This window comes from Achroia grisella, unplaced genomic scaffold (genome assembly GCF_030625045.1).
Source record: "Achroia grisella isolate CSIRO2021 unplaced genomic scaffold, CSIRO_AGI_Agris_v1 utg856, whole genome shotgun sequence".
Classification (NCBI taxonomy): Eukaryota; Metazoa; Arthropoda; class Insecta; order Lepidoptera; family Pyralidae; genus Achroia; species Achroia grisella.
The window spans coordinates 1,610,000-1,632,032 of NW_026713045.1; the positions used below are offsets into that span (position 1 = coordinate 1,610,000).

At 31.4% G+C, this 22,033-nt stretch overlaps 3 protein-coding genes across 3 annotated transcripts in view; 2 read left to right on the plus strand and 1 right to left on the minus strand.

The window, feature by feature from the left end:
- The window catches only part of LOC131852722 (dedicator of cytokinesis protein 9), a 48,305-nt gene extending 34,438 nt beyond the window's left edge, over positions 1–13,867 (plus strand). Inside the window, exons 30-34 of the mRNA XM_059203449.1 lie at positions 6,185–6,597; positions 8,425–8,641; positions 9,440–9,605; positions 10,691–10,816; positions 11,400–13,867. Of these exons, the coding sequence (XP_059059432.1) occupies positions 6,185–6,597; positions 8,425–8,641; positions 9,440–9,605; positions 10,691–10,816; positions 11,400–11,613 (1,136 nt within the window). The 3' untranslated portion in view covers positions 11,614–13,867. The remainder of the gene's footprint in view (positions 1–6,184; positions 6,598–8,424; positions 8,642–9,439; positions 9,606–10,690; positions 10,817–11,399) is intronic.
- LOC131852721 (venom acid phosphatase Acph-1-like) lies at positions 342–4,781 on the minus strand. The gene is made up of 7 exons (XM_059203448.1): positions 4,620–4,781; positions 3,962–4,072; positions 2,893–3,132; positions 2,444–2,626; positions 2,194–2,314; positions 1,422–1,633; positions 342–575 (listed from the first exon to the last, which is right to left on the minus strand). Exons 1-7 carry the CDS (start codon positions 4,758–4,760, stop codon positions 414–416), a joined length of 1,170 nt encoding a protein of 389 aa, XP_059059431.1. The 5' UTR covers positions 4,761–4,781; the 3' UTR covers positions 342–413.
- Positions 13,868–16,448: 2,581 nt separating the features above from the next.
- Positions 16,449–21,757, plus strand: LOC131852683 (protein phosphatase 1L). The gene is made up of 2 exons (XM_059203396.1): positions 16,449–17,592; positions 17,972–21,757. Exons 1-2 carry the CDS (start codon positions 16,585–16,587, stop codon positions 18,356–18,358), a joined length of 1,395 nt encoding a protein of 464 aa, XP_059059379.1. The 5' UTR covers positions 16,449–16,584; the 3' UTR covers positions 18,359–21,757.
- Positions 21,758–22,033: the final 276 nt, after the last annotated feature.

A 22,033-nucleotide genomic window follows, 5' to 3' on the forward strand; every position in this document is an offset into this window, starting at 1 on the left:
TTTTTTTTATCTTTTTACATGTTTCTCTTTTCTCAGTTTTACAACATCAGTAAATTTAATTTTCTTGTAACAATGCTAGAATTGAACATATGACTCTTGATCATAAAATTTTAATCACATGAGTTAAAAGTTTTATTTATTTGCTTATAAATTGTTACCTTAAAACCGCTTATTGATAGGTAAAACCATATATTTAATAAAAGAACCTGAGTTAATGATTATCATATCGCTTTACACAGAAGTGGGAAAAACAGAAACAATTAACCGCTATAATTTTAATAGTGTAATTCCATAACTAAATAGCAATCAAACAATTTCAACTAATGTCACAGCCACTTGATTCGTCACTCACTATCTTCTATGAAATAATCATATTAATAAAAATGTTGGATTATTTCGTTATATGACTAGTTTTACTGCCCTAGTACGACACACTGTGCTTCATATTCTTTAAAATTCCACACAACACCTGATGTGAGGTTGACGAAAGTCTCATAATCACACAATGTTGAACCACCGCAACCAGCTATGGGTAGTACAGCTTCCGGACCACCAGCATCTTTAGCGTATACAGCCTAGAAAAATAAAATATTAATTCAATATTATAAGTTGTTTATTTCAGTCAGGACCATTGTATGTGGGATATTTGTGACTTATTGTGTAAATTGGCTGAGCCCGCGATTTCGTACCAATAATATTGAAATACCAGTATCAGTGTATTATTTATATATATGTTGATTAAAATAGCACTGAGTGGTTTTGTTTCTTTCTTTATATATATATAAAGAAAGAAACAAAGCATAAATAAGCTTATTCTAGTATCAATATTTTTGAAAAACGAACTCATTCTAGAGCTTATTTTATCACTGTTGCTCGCAAAAATTCTATTGAAAAGTATCTTATGTATGTACTTAAATTATGATCTATCCGTGTATAAAATTTCATTTGAATCCGCCCCGTTGTTGTTGCGTGAAAGAGTAACAAATATTCAGACATGTCCAGAGATAAACTTTGTAAAAGTCATCTGCGTAGGTACCGCAGACTCAGCTGTTTTGGTCGCCAAACACCATACTTTTTAAAATGTATTTCGGTTGAATGGTGAGATAAGGCATTGAAATTACAGGGCAAGATGCGTGATATCTTAGTCCTCCGGTATAATAACACACATAATAAAGTTTTAAAGTTAGTTAGTTTAAAATATTAATAACATCTGTAGAAACAACTGCAATTTTTACAAAAGAAATATCAGGCGATTAAACATGTCTCTGTAATGTAATTTACATGTCATAAATAATATGTATATTAAAAACCCTGAATTACACGATCTTTAAATTAACATATCTCCATTATTTCCAATTAATCTAACAAACAAACTGAAGTAGTTGGTAAAGGGGAAATGAAAATGAATTTAAAAGGTTTACCGCAATCCCATATTGTCCCGTTGAACGGTGTTTTCTCAATTCTAAAGAGAAGGTTGCACCGTAATTTGGTTGATGGGGCGTGAACACGTTGACTGCAGCCATTATCGCCGCAACATTATTTTCGTGGCCGGAGTACAGACGTAACTTATATTGTTCCATGTTACCTTCAATAGCAGCATTCGTCGCATTCAATATATCAGCCATTAGGACCCCTGCATGATAGTTAATAATATTTATTTTACGACCTCAGTTTAACATGTCACCTGAGGGTTTTAGGTTGATTTGTCCAACGATGTGAACATTTTTATTCATAAGTATGAAATTGATTCTATTTTTCTGACTATTTTCTATGTACATTATGTGTGCATAGACGAAAAAAAGCTCTACTATCTTTTAAGTAATACTACTAAAATATAAAGATCATTTTCCAGCTGCTACTGTATAATAAAACAAAATCTAAACAATATGAATTTCATCTCGAACATGTAAGTTCAAGTTATAATTGAATACATAGAACAGCTTATCAGATGGGATAAGACCGAGGTCAGCAGTCGAATAAAACACGGTTGGGCTGCTTTTCAAAACACGTCAAAGTCAACTCGAAATGATGAATAAATTAAATTATTAAAAATTAAAAGTGTCCATATATTCCTATGTAAGCGTTTGTGTGAACTAAACCGTCTCCTGCAAAGCCATAAATCGAAGATAATAACTGGTTCTGCACGGTCAATGCCACGAGAAATAGCTAGTAAATAATCTTAATATATATTACCAGTAGCTAACTTGGTCAATTCGGTATTATAAAATTCTATAGCATATTCAATTTTAGTCATTTCTTTTATTTCTGGCATCACATCTTGCGCCCATTTTGGAGTTTTTATGCCAACATTTTCCTAAAAATTCGTACAAACATTAATTTTATATGTTCAGTAAATAATTATCATTTATAAATATATCCAACATACAAAAAACAGCACATATATATATAGCTTAACTTTAAAAAAACTAGCAATAACCCATACCAAGGCTTGAAATAGATTATCTATAAAGAACACATCCTCTGGCGTAGTTATGTTTCTTCCTGCATTTTCTGTCAAGTAGGTGAATAGCTTCTGATAAGGTTTGAGCCATTTCTTCACTTCAGGAAAATTATAAACTTGATTTCTTAGCCATAAATAACGTGGACAGTAATACCAATATAACAACTGCAAATTAATTAAAGATTTATATAAAAATATATTTATCATTAACTTTTTTTTTATTTTTCGTTAAGGCTATTTATCTTTATTATAAAAGGAGGATGCTCTACGATTATATAAGAGAAACAAAATTGTTGTACTAATATCATTATCCGCCTTCCTTAAAATATGAAAATCATCTTTAGTGTATAGAAATGGCAAAGTTATTGTGCTAAAGTAATTTGTTGTCTATTAATAAATACACCCCTTATGCGTTTTTACATTGAACTTACATCGTCTACCGATGCGCCCAGAGTGTCATATGGTATTGGTTGCCAATCCAACGCGGGATTCCATCGCTGCGCAGGTAAAGGCGGATACATTGCTGTCAGTGCGGTCAGCGCAGTCATCTTTGTACGAGCGTACTCTGTAGTCCGAATCATTATTTCATCAGGAAGGTAAATCCGTGAAATTAGTCCATCGTAACGTCTTCGTAGATATTCCCCTATAAGATAGCCGCGTTGTTTGCCTTTCTATTAGAAATAATTTATAAAGTATTAATGAGAAAAATCACTAAGATATCTATACAGATAAGAATATGGAAATGCGTATACACGCATTTCCATATTCTTAACAATTATAGAACAAATGTGACTAAATTACTTTTTAATTGTTTGATAAATTATGCAATATCTACTAAATTTAAATTAGGTGCCTGATTTATTACCATTAACATCACGTGTGAGTAATGAGACTGAGAGTGGAAACTCCAGAACGCTCTCTATATTTTCAAAATGTGTCAAATGAATGAACACTGCTAATCAGTTAAACTGCTAAACGCCAAATGGTCTTAATATGTATGTAACATATTAAGACCATTTGGCGTTCTCTTCTAGAAGCGGGACACGTATCGCCACATTAACGTAGATTTGAATTTAACATAAGTCCGAGACCCATAGCTAATAGGGGAAGTTTTAAAATCTCAGCTAGTAGTGGTCAATCTTCCATATCAAAAGCAGTTTCACAAATACCAACAAAATAAGTTGTAATTCCATAGTTTGGTATGATTCATTAACTCTAGAACCTTTCGTATTATGAAACATGAAAGTTAGTAGAAGTTCTTGAATAAGAAACAGTATATGTTATTTTTCTAAAAATAGTAATCGTAAAAAATACTGCCCTTATTGAAATTATCGGTAAATTTCTAAATTTAAATCGTGATGGTCATTATGTAGCAATTGAAATTGCAATCAGATTTATACCTTCATGTTCCAGACCGTAACTAAGTTCATTATGTACCTGACAATCATAACTACGAATTCGTTGTTTTCACTATTTTGCTCTGCTATTGTAGTAACTCACATTCGTCAGGGCTTTCATTCCATAAGGGAAGAATACATCCTTGTAGTTATCGCCGTGTGAATAAAGTGCCATTTCTTCTAAATCGGGTGTTCGATCGCCATGACGGAATACCTGTTAATTGATATTATAATATGTATAGTGAATATATAAGATCAAGTTCAAGTGTTAAAAATATATTTATTCAAATGCCGTATAAATTTGCCATTTATGTTTTTACTTGACTCTGCTGGATATACTTTTGGAAAATATCTATCTGCGGAGATGAAAAATATCAGTCTCACTTTCTTCAAATATAAAAATTATGTTAATAAATCTATTAACATAATTTTTATTTGTCTATGTGAATAATTAATCAGTAAGGTTTATCTGTGCAATCATTTAGGGAATAGACTACTACTTAGTCAGTAAGTACCTCATTTTAATAAAACTTTTACATTTTAATCAAAAGCAAATCCAATTCATTCTTTGATATAATGATGAAAATCGTCACAATGTGTGACTGATAAATGATCACATTTCAAACATAAAGGTACACTTTACGCATGATTGACCTGCGATCCTTGTTAAATGGTCGATCCGCAATTCATCAGGAAGCAGATCACGAGTGTCGGGCGTGATTGCCGCCTCAATAGCGAAATTGATCGTAACAGAAACGTACCACAAAAGCTAGTATCAATTCGGTATCACCCAAGCCGTCATTGCGGTCCAGGCTGTTGCTAGGTTCCACGACCCGCCCCAAAGTGGCATCTTCGCCCCATGTTGCTACGACTATTACTAATGAAACAATTAACCTTCGCATTTTTTACTTTTTTTTTCTAAAACTCACACTCAACAGCCGTCTGTATTCGACGGTACGCGCGTTCGCGAACTGATTTCGACTGCAGAGCCTCAGTTTCATTTATATAGAGATACATAGAATAATCATACAGGAGGGTCTGAATCAGTCCGCGGGTCGTACGCGCAGTATAATCTTAAAGACTACACGTTTATGTATTACGTTTATCTATACTAATAGTATAAAGAAGAAAGATTTGATTATTTGTATGTTTGTATTGGATAAATACAAAAAAAAATATAACTGATTTAAAAATACTTTCACTGTTTGAAATGCACATCATTCCACATTGAAATGTTTTAAACGCCCAGGCAAGGGTGTAGTCCACTAGCATATTATATATTAGTCTATATTGTGTATGGCATGTGATACATAAATTTATTTAATTATTATAGTATGTACTCGTAAATATCATGGCCAAGTAATAATACTTTTATCTGCTATAAAGATAAAGGTGTATGTTATTTACTTTTACCTAGTAAGGTATAATTAATTCTATAATTTCAATAAGGACTACTTTTCATGAACATACAGTATTTAAAAGAGTAATAAGTTGCTCTTCAGGCAGCCTATTCTCTGTCTCAAATTACTGATATTTATGAATTAAATTATATATGTGTAATATAAGTTACGAACCTACATGCAAACTTATTTAATAGGTAACCAAAATATTGATACATTATAGAACCAGCTACTCCCGTGATTTCGTCTTCTTTTTTTTTAGATAAAAGATAGCCTGTACTCGTCACTATTCTTGTGATACAATCGCTCTTTACGTCTCATTAATAATGTTTAGACGTTTAAAAGTTAAGTTGTTGAGGTAACAAACAGATAGACAAACCGATAATCTTTAACATTTATGACGTGATGTCCGTGATGCTGATACGTAACGGTTACCAAATACGATCAGGATGCTAATGATGTCATGGTCATCACCATTTGTTTGCCATTTCAATAACACAAAAAAAGTATATATATTTCAAGTATGGATTTCATGACTCTGATTATCTGGAAAATTCGGCCTAGCGGTGGTCTAGTGGTTTAGCACACAGCCTTACTTCCGATGATCGCGTGTTCTATTCCTCGCATGGCACAGACATTTATATTCATAAGTATGATTGTTTGTATCGGTCTGGGTGTTTCCTATTTGTAATATGTATGTATTTATGAAAAAAATTTATATCTATGTATTTGTATCAGTTGTTTAACATAAGCTTTACCTTATTTGGGACTAAATGGCATTGTGTGCATTGTCCTGATATAAAAAAAAAACTAAATAATGGTGTTTCAAAATGAATAATAATAAAAAATGTTGAATAGTAATATTTCAATCCATCATTAATCTAATCAAATTTGCATGTTGTTTATAAAAGTATATTTTGTGTCAGGTATGGTGGATGTCCACTACAACGAGCAAGCTCTTCTAGATCAACTAATGATATGTACAGAGTATGTGGATAAAGCAGAGCGCTATGAACTTCTTGGTCCTCTCTATCGGCTCATTATTCCTATCTACGAACGGAAGAAGGACTACCAAGCATTATTAGGATGCTATCAACATCTGACGAAAGCATATGCCAAAGTTATCGAAGTTACACATTCTGGGAAACGACTCCTCGGTAGATTCTATAGAGTTGCGTTTTTTGGGAAAGCACATTTTGGAGAAGATGAAGAAGGCGTGGAATTTATCTATAAGGAACCCAAGCTGACGTCACTAAGTGAAATATCTGAGAAACTACAAAACTTCTATGAACAGAAGTTCGGTGTGGGGTTCGTGAAGATGATTATGGATTCAGCGCCGGTGAGTGATCACAAAATAAAAAAATCTCTATACTTGTAGATCTATGACAGACTCCTATAATATATCTAATCTACCTTTATTTCGTAGTGCATTCGAGCTAAGAACTGACAAAGAATTCTTTTCAAATGAGCTTATACATGTTTACAAAAATGCAGATTCATTTTTAAATTCAATTAGGAATAACAGAGTGAGTGAGCATATGCTATTTCATTCCTGTCAAAAGAAAAATAGTCTAATTAGTGGCTTATATATTTTACTGCATTTTTGTTGAGCTAGTCATTTACCTAGTCAATACCACTACTTAGATGCGTAAGGATAAATTTGGACAATAAAAAACTGAGCACAATTTAAATTTCTGCCTGACTCTAACGAGGATAATGTCAGGATTAAATTAATCTGAGACACAGTGTTAGGCTCGATATCTCCCTGGATAGAAATGTACCTATCGAAATAGCATATCAAATGTTACTATCACGATGTTGAAAGTTGACGATGCCTCTATCTCTCCCGTCCGAGGTGACAGTCCAGAAGGTATATTGATTGTGGTACTACATTAAAGAAAAAAGGAACACGGTAATCAATATATATCATAATTTATATTTGTGAAAAATATATGCATATAATTTATATATTTCTCACGAACTTTTTTATTGCTGAATTCTTTGTGTACACGATTACACGAATACATACATATGGTTACGGAGCCAATAAATCTAAACATTTAATAATTCACAATAGACAGCTGTTTTAGAAGTTCGTCTTCTAAATTGACCTAACCATCAATTTATTTAACATATTGATGCAATGCTGCCTGGTGGCGTGAGTCGTTACCACTCTGTCGTAACTATTATTGGTTATTAATTTACGAATTAGAGTACTGACGTCTTGTCTGTACACTGACGGCTCTGTCTATTCCAACGGAAAAGCCGATTTATGATGACAAAATTAATATTAAATTATTCATGTATCTTGAGAAATTTATATTATTTTTACCGCTAATATTTCTAATAACTTATTTTTAAATCATACATACGAATGTATCTCGTATCCTAGATATCTTGCATCATTATAGACTTCGATAATTTTTAAAGGTAACAAAATATCAGTCCTATATAATCACCATATACTATTTTATAGTAAGGTAAATTTAAACTCAGTTCCTTACGGACTATCCGCGAAGAGCAAGTAAAACAAATTCCGACAAGTGACTTCTCACTTACCTCTCAGATACCTTACAAATTTCTTGTTTTTTTTTAACTGCTCTCACACTTACACAAGTTCTTAAGTTTCCTTCCTAAGCGAATTGCAAGTGGTCAAACCACGTGCAATCTGCTAGCATGTTAGATCAATTTAAATCTCCACAAGTTCTTAAGTTTCCTTCCTAAGCGAATTGCAAGTGGTCAAACCACGTGCAATCTGCTAGCATGTTAGATCAATTTAAATCTCCTTCTAGGTACAACTACATCTTTCTACTTTGACATTGTGTCTGTCTATATGATGATGATATAGTAATATCGTCATCATATAAAGCATCATGTTAGATCTATTTTATTTTATTCACCAATCTGTGTATTTAAGGAACTCAATATTAATTTAACATTACCACTTAATAAAACAAGCAATTTCTGAAAGAAATCACTATTTAGCAATAAGGCTGTTTATTGTTACTACTGTATTATTATTGTAATTATATATATTTTTTATTTCTATATATATTAGTTAGTTTAGTACGTTAGTGATTTTTATTCTGTGAGAGCTACAATGTTGAATGAACAAACATGCAGTTAAGCTACTATTATTGGAGACTAAACTAAAACAAATTTGCAGGTAAACCGTGACGACCTGGATAGCAAACTAGCGTATATTCAAGTAACATGGGTACGACCAGCGCCTGAAGGCGTGACAGCCACAAGTTCCAGTGGCGAGGGATTATTTGAACGCGTACACAATGTTCGTAGATTCGTGTTTGAAACGCCCTTCACCAGTGATGGAGCCGCCCGGGGACCAGTTCATCATCAGAGATTGAGGCTCACGCACCTCACAGGTAAAGTAGCAGTATATAATATTTAAATTAGTACAGAAAGTATATCAATAATAACTATTATTTATGTTATAGTAGAGAATTTAAATATTTTTTCTCAAATTTGTTGTTATTTCACGATAGTCCATTTCGTTATGTAATATATTTATTTAATTCCGCTACAATTGGTATGTTTGACGGCACAAACATTGAGTGAACCTGACACCAACCAAACACGGAAACCTGACGGCAACTGGAAGCATTATGATCGGACGATTAGTGAATCCCGTAGAATTAACTTCTAATCAACACTAGGCTTCCAAACTATATTCAAACTCTCTTCATTGCCGTTTAGAGGCGAAACATGTGTCGCAGTATAGGTGTAGATCCAATAAATTCTCGGAATTTTATCACTAAAGGGGAAGGTCGCTTCCGGTAGTGGTGTTGAGGTTTTCGCACTGAATATTTGTGGTCTCACATTGCTACGGGTAGCGGAATTAAACAAATGTATACGAATACACTAATTAGAAAATTTAAAATAATTATCAAAATGCTAATTTTATTTCAAATTATTGAAGATCGTTTTTCGATCGTTCGTTTCAAAGATAAAGCATACTTATGTGAATAAACAAGTTATGAAAAGTAGACTACAATCAAATTAAGTTCTGGTATAAAAATACGAAATATCTTTTTGTTATATATTATTAATATATTTGAATAATTTCATTATGATGAGAGCATTGTTCAGCGTAACATTACATTCAACAATGCGCATGTTAATTTTTGCTTAGCCTTATTTTCACGAATTTCCATATGTTGCAGCTGAAAATTGGTTCCCGTATGTGAAGCGCCGAATATCTGTAATTGATACGCAAGTTGAAGAGAAAAGTCCGATAGAGGTCGCCGTAGCAGAGATGGAGAGCCAGGTGGTTGAACTGGCAGAGATTGTCAACGCAAAGTCACCGGATATCAAGAAACTGCAGTTAAGGTACTTAACATTACTAATCTCTTATATCGGCGCAATTAACCGTGTATTGGTTTATATCAATTAAATATTTAAATGTGATTTGGTGACTAGAATTAAATTCATTCATTAGGTCATTAGAATTAAATTAATTTATAATTTATTTTTTATATAAAAGAACTATTATAAAATATTTCTTGATGGGTTCGCCGTAGTAGTCACTGTTCACGAGAAGATATATTGTATCAAAGGCATATATACTTATTTCTGTATAAAAAGAACGGTCCTACTGTACTATCTGTACAAGTATTTCTTTATTAGACTGACCGATTAATCGCCCAACATTAGGGTTTAACGGTGTACTGTAATCATAACCCATCAAAAACATAAATGTGAAATGATAGCCGAGTTCAATATTGTGATATATGCCTTGATTGTTAACTTCAACGACAAAAGAAGTGAGATCTAAATGGGTGCCAAGTTCAATGGTCTGCCCTGAAATGTATTTATAACAATATAAAATATAATTTCTTCTTATAACTTAGGATAATATACTGTAGCCTAAGGTCTGACTTGGCTCTCCCTCTCTCTCTCTCTCTCGGCGTGCCAATTGTAACCATTGCTTTCGACGTTTTGGGCATTTAGGAACGGAAACAATCAGTTGGAACATTTACACATAAGCACCGCATACGTTTTGTAGCTTGTCACTTTCACAATTCCAATAAAATCTGTATACTTATCACTCAAAACAGTTAGAGCGCCGTATTAGTCTTGTTTCGTTTATTGAAATATGACGTCATAGCTCGGAAATGTCACGTGACATAGTGTTTTAGCGCGAATTTCAAACCAAGATAAATAAATTTCATGTTTTCTCTATCAAATAAAGCTTATTTTTTTAAAATTTACGAGACCTCATGATAAACGGTGAAGTTGCCATTATTTATGTACCTCACACTAGTTGTATTAAGAAATTTCTATCATCTTAAGATTATGTCATAAATGTTGTCTGATAATTATGTGGGTCAAGATACTATACATGTCAGGTGCCATAAGATCACAACGTCTCTTCAAAATCATCAACTAAAAATAATATAACTGTTGATATACAGGCTGCAAGGCAGTGTATGCGTGCAAGTCAACGCCGGTCCTCTCGCATATGCTAATGCGTTTTTGGATCCAACGCTAGCACCGATGTATCCGGACGAATCAGTCGAGAAATTAAAAACTACATTCAAGTAAGTAAACCTTTTTACTGATCTTGTAATTAGTAATAATAATAACCCTAAAATCTACCTCGCGACACGTAAGCCCTATCAGGCTAAGCAGAGGTTGTGTTATAGGTACTAGACAACTGATATAAATACTTAAATATATTTTTTGTAAATAAATGAAAATACTCGGACCAACACAAACAATCATACTTATGCATACAAATTTTTGAATAAAATTTTGCACCGAGCCAGGAATGGAACCCGCTACCATCGTTAATAAGACAGTGTATAGTATAGCGGCTAGGCCAACGACGTCATTGTTATAATTGTAACTGATCGCTATCCGTGCACGACACATATAACGTATGAAAAATTATTATTCGGAGACTATTTCAAAAACCAAAAAGATTGTTAGCATTTTGTGAACGAGGATGGCATATGCTTACTTCAGTATCAAAAAAAGAAGCCGAAGACGCGTGTAACAGGCATCCCACCTATAAATGTACAACAACACAAAATACTCAGCGCCTGTGTTTAGTCCTTTGCAACCAATCCTAATTAATGTTCTAATATAATATTAGATTGTAATGTAAATATTTTTTTCTAGGGAGTTCCTAACGATATGTCACTCAGCACTCCAACTGAACGCAAAACTCATCAGTTCGGATCAAGTATCGTATCACGAGGCACTCGAAACCAATTACTACAAACTAAGCGACTCGTTATCCAGCGTGTTGGGACAACCTCTGCAGGACATATTAGTCAATGGCAATTTAAGCACCACAGTCAGCGGAGTAGAACTGGAGTCTAGTAACGCGTAAAACATTACTAATTAGCACAAATTGGATCTGAACCATTCTATATTTTTTACAAAATGCATAACGAAATCATTGATTTATTAGAAGTCTTAGTATATTTCTTTTAAAGGTTTCTAAGCTTTTTTATTCTTATATGCGTAAGGAAATGAAGAAGTATTGAAAATGGTTACTTTTACAATAATCGATTTTTCTATTCTATATAAAAAATCGATTAATTAGTAATCGTATTTCTTTTCACAAATGATATTTTTTCTCTTTTGTTATTCGATATAAATTAGATTTTTAATGTATGTGTTAATTGTGTTTTGATTTGTGTAATTTGAATTTGTTTAATAATTAAATAATCAAATTTTAATACTGAATGTCATATCCCTAATAGATTTGTTTGTTTCATGAGTGCGGCTTCCGATCCGATAGGTACTTAACTTTAAATATTAAAAGTGTTTAGTCAATTATCAATACCATCCTTCCAGTAGTTAAATATTATTTTTCAAGCTTGATTTGCTGATTACTGATATGGCAATGTTTTACTTGTCGCTGCAACTATAAAGGCACAAATTAAACTATGATAAGATTTCAAAACTCCCGATAGTAGAAACCTAAGTATTTTACAAGTCATTAGAGTGATCAAATGTTTTCTATAATTGCCATGCTTATTATAATGTAGTTTTCTAAGATGTTTGTCCCATTGTATAATAATTAAAATTGTAATAATATAGATATTTATTGTCTATCTCTCTTGCAGTCTCTCTATATCTCTCTGTGGTTTATTATCTCTATAAGTTTGATAATTATTATTTATTTTATTAATGGTATTCTAAATTATCTAATAGGTATATTATATAAAATGATGTTTTAATATTAGTATTAATGAATATGCTCACATGTGAATTTAATCTGCCTCTACATTTTGTTATGTTCATTCTAGAAATTGTATTATATTCTATCTCCCTCCGATGTCTGACCTGATATTTGATCATTTATTAAGTTATTTAGATGTATTAAAATAATATCAAATAAATTAGTGGCATATCATTTAAGATAAATGCAAGTTTACATTCTGTTCTATACTATTTTCTTTGTTAAGTGGTTTTAGTATAACATATTTTGTGTAATTTTTATAGGATTTAGTTGTACATAAGTCCCATGAATTCTAACGAAAGTCCATTTAAGGTAATTTTTTTTTATAAATATGCATGGAAATTTAATGAACTTCATTGGAAAGCTTTCTTCAGAGTGAGTGTTACTCATTCACAACAGCGTCTCGCCTCACAGTCGGTGCCTATGCGTCCTACCCACTGAATAAGGCATCTGGATAAAGTCTAAGCAATTGTTGCTAAAGACGAAAACATTAGTAATATCATAAAATTATCGTACATAGTTATAGAAAAATATTTCAAATGTTTTAAATTTATTATGTAGGCAAATGAAATTCCTACAAAATAATTATTCAGTCTCTAAAGACCACGGTGTATCTATCTACCTTCAGGCCAGATCACCAATGGCACTCGTTACTCGCTGACTAACACAGTCGGCGAGTACCGAGTGCCATTGGTTTCTATCCCTACGTTATTTAGGGTGTAATTAGACTATGAAATGTTATTGAATATTGTGATTATTATTTTTTTTACTTGAACCGCCTGGCATCGTATAATGGAATAAGCATTTCTATAGAAATAAAATAGCAAGTAACTTTCTTTGCTGAAATGAAACAACACTTTATTACATAAAATGTAATGTATGGTACATTATAAACAGTGAATAATGTATTTGTCTAACCCATTTATATATATATAACTTTCGTATAGAACTTAGGGGACTATATGTATACATTAATTTATTTTACAACAATACTAACTTTAATGTTATGATCAAAGTTTATGCACAAAAGATTTTATGTCTGTTTTATTTATTTTGTTGATTTTCAGTGTCACTGTGAATTTGAATATATTAATTAAATGTTAAAGTGTGTAAGTAATAGATAATACAGAATTGTCACGAATAATTAAGACGAACTTACAACAACATATTATATCGGACCGATTATAAAGTTAAAATATTAATAGATTGTGATCATCCTCTTCAATAGAGGAAAATGTTCAGTATAAACAACCAGAAATAATTAGCTTAGCACAACATAAGTATAGCTAATTTTGTTACAGTTAATTACAAAATCAATATTTTATTGCCTACTGGATTTGTTATTTTGTTTGCTTACTTTTTCATTTTTTAATTGTCTATTTGATACATTATAAAACATGTAGCATACCTTGACAATACAAGTGGAATACTGCTTCCAAAATTTATTATACAATAATACGTATCTTGTCACATGCGCCGTTGTACTGTTCTCAAAGACGAAATTAATTTAAGAAATTTGAGTTAATTTAATATGATTTCACTATAGGAAATTCATTCACTGGGTATGTAACTTTCACTCAAAATATATTATAAATTATGCATGTATATATATATATATACTCGCTGAAAAATATGTGTTAAACAAAAGGGTATAACGACTTTTAGAATTAGTTATCTAATCAATAAACAAGCTAAAAGTAAACTAGTTATTCAAGAAACAACTGTTCACCAATATATTAAACATGTGTATCTATGTATGTATATTCATGAAATTAATGTACAATTCAGCCATTCCAGACATTATTTGTTCAGAAATTCATTTATGCAGAATGAAATGTTAAACGATCCGGGCTGTGTATTGGACATTTATTTTGTTAATTTACTTTAGGTTACAAAATATGTTACATCGAATATTTATATTATTAGTTTTCACAGCCTGCGTATTTACTTATTTTTAATTTGCTACCTCTAGCACTTTGTCAATACATACTTATCGTGAATATACAATTATATTAATTACCTACTCGTATCTTGTACTTGCACGTAGTTAGGTGATGGAAACCTTGTGATTATTTAGTATTGTGTAAGATTTGATCACAAATAAATGCCATAAATTAAGCAAATCTAGTATTGTAATCATATGTAGTCATTATTACCTACTCGTTATCTTGGCTCATTTACAATACGATGCGCCGTTGTCTGATGATTTCTAGATAACAAAGTTTATAAAGTGTACTCTTAATTCAATTCAACATACCTAAGGTGGACTTACACTATCAGTATCTTTGTAGTTTACATTTTAAGTCTGAAAATGACGCAATAATTTCTCAGAATATGATAACTGAATGGTTATCACCTCCATTTTTTTATAAATCTAAAATTTTCTTTAAATATATATACTCAAAAGTAATTTTTCGATGGAATAGTATTGATGGCGTCTCTTATTGTAAATGTTCTAAGGTATACATTTAGCACAAAATACGACTTTTATATGCAATTCTTAATCTTCTACCGATTAACTATAATCTGAATTTCACTGTTTTAATACATTTTATAAAAATATAACCGTTTCTTATTTGCATATTATTAATAAAAGTTCCTTGCGTGAAGATGTCTTTATGTCTACGGGACATTCGTTTTTCTTACGATGGGTCTCCAGTCCTTTCTTCAATTCTATTATAAAATTAGCAATTTTGTCTGTTGTGACTTTCGAACACATAATGTAGGCATTGTGGTGTTGCAATCAGGGATGGGCAATAACTTGTAATGAAAAAACAAATAATAATAATTTATTATTTCTTTCTCCTCACAAATATGTATAGCGCTAAATACATGTAGTATTTTTGGAAAATGCAAAATTACTATGACAACCAATTGCTGTGAGAAGCTGGTGTCTGAGAAACACTCAGACCAATACCTACAACTAACCATGCACGTATACCTACGTATAATACGTATGTTTGTACCGTGCATGAGAACTGGTTGAAAGCGCGTACGACTTAAGGCATAATTGGACATATATATAGGTGCCATTCAAGTATTACGTAAGTAGATTTATTACAATTATTTACCCCCCCCCCCTCCCCCCCCATCCACCTTGTCAGCAAAAGTAAGCAAAGCTCTTACCCTCTGCTCACGTTTACGTAAACATTTTTGGATTAATATATACGAAGACGTAATGTTCATCTAGACTCCCCAACTTCATATGTCATCCAAAATAAGTAAAGCAAAGAGCCCCTCCCCCCCCCCCTCCATAGTGCTTACGTAATAATTGAACGGCCCCATATTTATTTTAAATCAAATTTACAAGTGGTAAATGGTGGTTAGCGTCAGCTACAAATAGTATGTTTTGAACCACTTAATAAAACACAACGTACAGTGACTGTTACTACAAAAAACAGTACACTTCAGTACAGTGCGTAGTTTATCTTAAGAAACAATAAAATCTTTGTTATGATGCGGTTCTAAAGATTATCATTAAGTGAAATCGGTCAGCAAATTGCGAATTTCACTAGGAGCGATTTGATATACTACAGTGGCCAGTAATGTTTTTTTACTTTAAAGAAAAGATACGTAGGTATTTTTGCGTCCTAAAAATATTAATTCTAGACAAAGCCTAAAGAAGCATAACGTATAGTCTGTTTTAAAACGTTACAAAATTATAATAGCTACGGGCAATAATTAAAAAAAAATTAGTTGGCTATAAGTAACGTAACGATTCTGTAGTAACGAGTACCACATGGTTTTGTAACTAGTAAATACGTATACAATACTTTTCGTAGTATAATTCTTTTACAGCCCTATCAGTAAGCTACAGAAACGTAAAATTATTTTGCTATCTATTTAACTGTATGAAATTAAACTTTTGCCTGCTGTTTTGAAAATATTCAGTAAGTGTACATTTCAAAGTCAAAAATGTCAGCCACAAATTAGTAGTGGCTGTCAGTGACGTCACTATCGTCATGTGTGAACGTCACTCAACGTCAACAAAAGTACTACGCCTGTGAAATTCTGTTGAATGTTTGTACAAAGAAACACTTTATTTATCGCCCAGCTTATTTTTTGTTTGTAACGAATCGCTTTATTGGATTTTTCACTTCTTGACTTAAAGACATGGAAGACGAGTTGGAGGACAGAGTTTTACATCAGACCTATCTCTCTTTCATGAAGATACTATCCCGTTTTACTAGCAGTGTTCCCTTTGATACTCCCGTGAGCTATTTATGGAAAATGGTCAGACTTTATTTATTACGGTCAGACGTTGTAGTCTTCACACTTGGTGTTATAATATTCTTCATGTATTTACAAACAATTGAACTATGGAGCCGCACTGTCCTAAGCCGATTATCTCAGGCTATGAGCCCTATAAGCGCAGTTCAACGGATGAAATTCATGGAAGGTTCAGATGCCGACAAGCAAAGCTGGGAATTAAAAGGTACGCTTAGCGCTGCTTATGCAATCAAAGGTAGAAGAATGCACATGGAAGACAGATTTATCATCAATGAAAACATTAACAGTACAGGAATATCATTATTTGCAATATTTGATGGACACGGGGGCGAGTTTGCCGCTAATTATGCTAAAGACCATTTAATTCAAAACCTCTTTAATAAAATTATAGAACTAAGTGCATTTAAAGATGGCAAAACAATCAGTACACCCATAAAAGAGAGTCCTGATGAGACTAAATCGAAAGACGAGAGTAATGTGACTGTTGAAAGAAAAACTAGCTTTAAAAAGTCAGTAAGCACAGCCGATGACACATCCAAAAAGGAAATAACAGATCCTGAACTTTTAGCACAACTTTCAAAAGCAAGACCAATTACTAGAGAAGTGAGACCTACTACTAAACCTGTAAAAACAGTTTCTATACCATTATCAAGTTACTTAGATAAAGGTAAAATTAATTTTGGTAAACTTCTGACTGATGAAGTACTTGCTGCTGATAGATTACTTGTAGAAGCTGCGAAGCGTTCACTGAATGTAGCTGGCACAACTGCTCTAATAGCTATAATGGAAGGCAGTCATTTGATTGTTGCAAATGTTGGAGATTCTAGAGGTGTAATGTGTGATTCACGTGGCAATGCCATTCCTGTGTCTTTCGACCATAAACCACAGCAGGTAATGTCATATACTTCAGTAAATATTAGTAATTTCTTTAAAATTGCTTAGAATATCTATACAATACAGCTCTGTTATTACATTTTGCAAGTATTAGATAAAATATGATTTTTCTCTTTCCAAATAAAGTGATTATTTCACCTCTTTGAAGGAAAACTTGTAAGCTTATATATTTCTTTAATAAACAAGTAAGTTATATTGCGAACTAGTAATGAAAAGTCATAGAATGTTATATAATTTAGAAAATAAAAGAATTATTATGTATTTAACAGGATTGTTGCACTAATTACATTTTAAATGACATTGTCTAATTTGATGTGAGTCTGTGTGTCATATGTCCTTTGTCAGTTTATTATTATAAAAAAATCTTATTTGTCAGGTTCGAGAACAGAAAAGGATTGAAGCAGCTGGAGGATATATTGCCTTCAATGGTGTATGGCGAGTAGCAGGCATCCTTGCAACATCTCGTGCGATGGGAGACTACCCTCTAAAGGACAAAAAATTTGTTATTGCAGATCCTGATATCCTCACATTTAATTTAGATGATCATAAACCAATATTTTTAGTCCTTGCTTCAGATGGTCTATGGGATACATTTTCCAATGAAGAGGCAGTTAAATTCATAAAGGAAAGATTGGACGAACCAGATTATGGCGCTAAGAGTTTAACACTCCAAGCTTATTACAGAGGATCAGTTGATAATATAACAGTTTTGGTAATTAATTTCTTGACTAATAGGATTACTACAGCTTCCCTGAATCAATAATATTTTAAATTGTTATATGTATCTAATTCTCTTTCGAAGATATTTTATCAAAAATCTACTTTATACTAATATTTTGTATGTATATACCTTACCATACCTTATTGTTTATGTTTATAAGCTGGTTTCGTGGATTATATTGTAAATTTAATCTAATCAGAAATGTTACTGAATACTTTACTATCATTACCAGTTTCATAATGGTTAAGCCCAACTAAGAGATTAAGAATCCGGAGTAAAAGGAAATAGTTTAGGAATACTCTGCAAAAATAAATATAAAAGAGGCTAACATTCGGCAAATTATAATTATCATTTATTTACTAGATAAGCATTTCGTTGGAGTAAACAACAATTTGTCTCATATATCTTATGTATTGTTTAGTTGTATACTACTGCTACTATACACTTATATAGTCTAGATTATAGACAAGAATATTGTGTAGAAATGTATGTTATATGTTTATGATAAAACTTTTTTAATGTTTCATTGAGACAATTTGGTGTCTGGTTTTTTATTCGTTGTGTAATGGGCAAAGACCGTCATAAACATTACTGTTAAATAAAATAAATTTGTTCTAAGAATAATGCAAAATGGTGATGGATTGTAGTCGGGCTTCAAAATAAACTATATTTTAAATATTCTTGTCCAATACTAATACTTACTTACTTTGATGATATTTTTAATTTTATGGCACATTCTTCCGTACTAAGAATAGACTATAAAAATTTGTTTATACAGATTAATATCATCAAATTATTCATTTTTTATAAGTAAAGAAACAATAATGATTTGATTGTTCTTATTGTTTCTTATAATAGCTAATCAAAATTATATCATTGTACTGTAAAAATAATAATTACATTTAGTACTTATGTCCACTGTTGGCTAAATACAGTTACATATATGTATATAAAATTGTAGCTTATATGTATAGATGAAAACTTACCGTTCAAAATTATTCGTGAACATTGTGAATTTTATGTAAATAGTTACGTCCAGTAGAGAATCTATTACTTAGTCAAGAGTCCTTATATTTTTTAATGTTAAATTGTATAAAAAATATTTTTCGAAAAAATTAGAATTTATAGATGGTTGTGATGTGGAGACAGATATTTCGTGAACTGTTGTATTTAGTGCTGTGTAGGAAAATACTACGTACTTTGTATTTTTTTTTTATAATATTATCTGTACACAGTAACTACATGTCGATCTAACATATTTCTAAAATTCTATTTGATATAAATGTTTCAAAAGTATGTGTACATACGAGCTATATATGTATGTAATACCTCTATCATGCCTCATTAGATTGTATCTGTCTTAGTAATTTCTAATATTATATAAATGACATGAGTAACAAATAGAAGTGACGAAGAAAGGAAAAGAGGTTCTAGTAATTTTGAAATTTAAGTGTAATTTCGTTTGAGTTTTAGTATATTTACTATGTCGACGTTACTAACAGAAAACGAATCAGGGCATGATTTTAAAACTATTTTGTGGCATTTGTTTTATTTAGTTAGACGTTTTCAGTCGTTTTCTTTTTGACGTATTAAGTAGCTAGTCAGTTTGTATCTGTGCAATATTTACTGTGTTGTAATTTAATTTCATGAAACTTGTGTAAATCTTAGATACATACTAGAGACGAAAGTTTTCTGTGATTGGTTGTTTCGTAATTATCCACGTTGAAAGTGAGTTGCATTGCTATACAGAGTTGCATTTGAGAATTTTGTATTTGTTTCTTTTCAATTAAAATGTAAACAATGTCTCACTGAAAATTGATTATGCTTCTCTTGCCAGCTTTAAGTCTAAAGTTCTGATTAAGATAACTTCTGTAATTGTATACTAGAAATATTAATTAAATGAAAAATATTTCATAGAGACTCGTTCAAAACATAAGTAACGTTTTTGGTATTTTAATAATTATGTAAACAAATACTTAGATTTTGCAATGTATATACCTACTTCTAATGTTTATTTGCCTGAACCAACGTTTTGAATAAAAATTATATAAGAATTGCTCTTCTAAGAATATTTTCTTATACAGTCTCGTGTGAGGGGCCAAATAATAGTAAAAAAGAACACATGGCCAAAATTAATTTTATCATATATTCACAATTAATAATTTTATTGTGCCAATTAATTGTATATATATATATATATAGTTATATGGCTAATTAATTGTAGTTAGTTATATATGTATACATATATTGATTTATTTTATTATGACGGAACAAACATAAAACATAAATGCACCTTCCCATTTACGTAGATAATATTGTTATACCTTGCGTTGCCATATTAATTGTTAGTAAATTCGTAAAAATCTTTGGATATTGCAAGATTCACGGTTATATATAATTTGGTGATCGCCTTCAATTCAACCGCTTTGAATTGTCTTTTAGATTTTTGTATATTGATCTGATATGGTTGTGAAAAAATAGGGAATTTTAGTGTCACATAGAATATAATTTATATTTATGTTTTTGAGCAAAGCCAAACCTCAAATTATATTCTTGGAATATTTTATGATATTATATTTTATCAAATAATAGGTGTATGATATACCTATTATTTAATAAAATATAATATCATTAGTTCCTTTCCATATTATCATATCAATCTTATTTGATCTAAATATGATACAACTGACTTCATTGGGAGCACATTTTTTTTTCGAATTTTCTGATACTATAGGCCGTCGCTGGCCTTTACAGCCTCATCGGATGAAGAGAACAATCAATTAGAAGATTCAATGGGACCGAGTGATTATTACCGCCCAGTATATGGCGGGTGAGTATATAATGACATTTCAATATTTCAGTTGAAATGTGTTCAGTACCTTTATAAACTGATTTTGTATTTATTATCGTGTATTTACCATCATATGACTATATCTACATAGTCACATCAAGTAAACAATAAATCTTTGATAAATTATGGTATACTTATTTAAGAGTACCTACTCTTATCTATCTAAAGTGAAACAGGACCATGAGGCTATGAGCCTGACCATCATATGCAGTCTTCAATCTATGTCGCTATGCATAAAAATAATAGATTTATTTGTGAACATATTCAAGTATATACGTACTAAATTAATAATCTAAGAATCAATTAATCAACATTATGGTGGTATCTAGAAAATGTATCACCCAATTTATGGCTGTTATTATATGTCCTTAGAAGTACAGTATAACAGTATATTGTGGCCATGTTTGTGTTTGGACACTAATATACATGTGAATGTCCCGTTTGCGTGTTAACATAGTTCTTATTGCTTCAATATATAATTGTCCTACCAAAGAACATATATCATATGTACATAAATAAATGTAATGTATAATGTCCAATTTACTACTCAATACTTGTTTAATTTCATAACATACCCTTAAGTCCACAAATTATAAAACTATGCAAATTAATGAATCTAATTTCATGTATCAAGTTAGTATATAAATGAGTTTAAATTAAACACTGGAGCGTGTTGATATAGTATATTACGATATAAATGTGTTATGATGGTTATAGCACACGAAGCTGAATTTGAGCCCGAGCCGATGGCGAGAGCGTAATAGAGCCGACTGTGTTAAATACGCCTGTATATCGTACGACATGACGATTTTCATTTTACATAAGATATTAAGACCATAATATGTAAGAACACACTTGATTTTAAA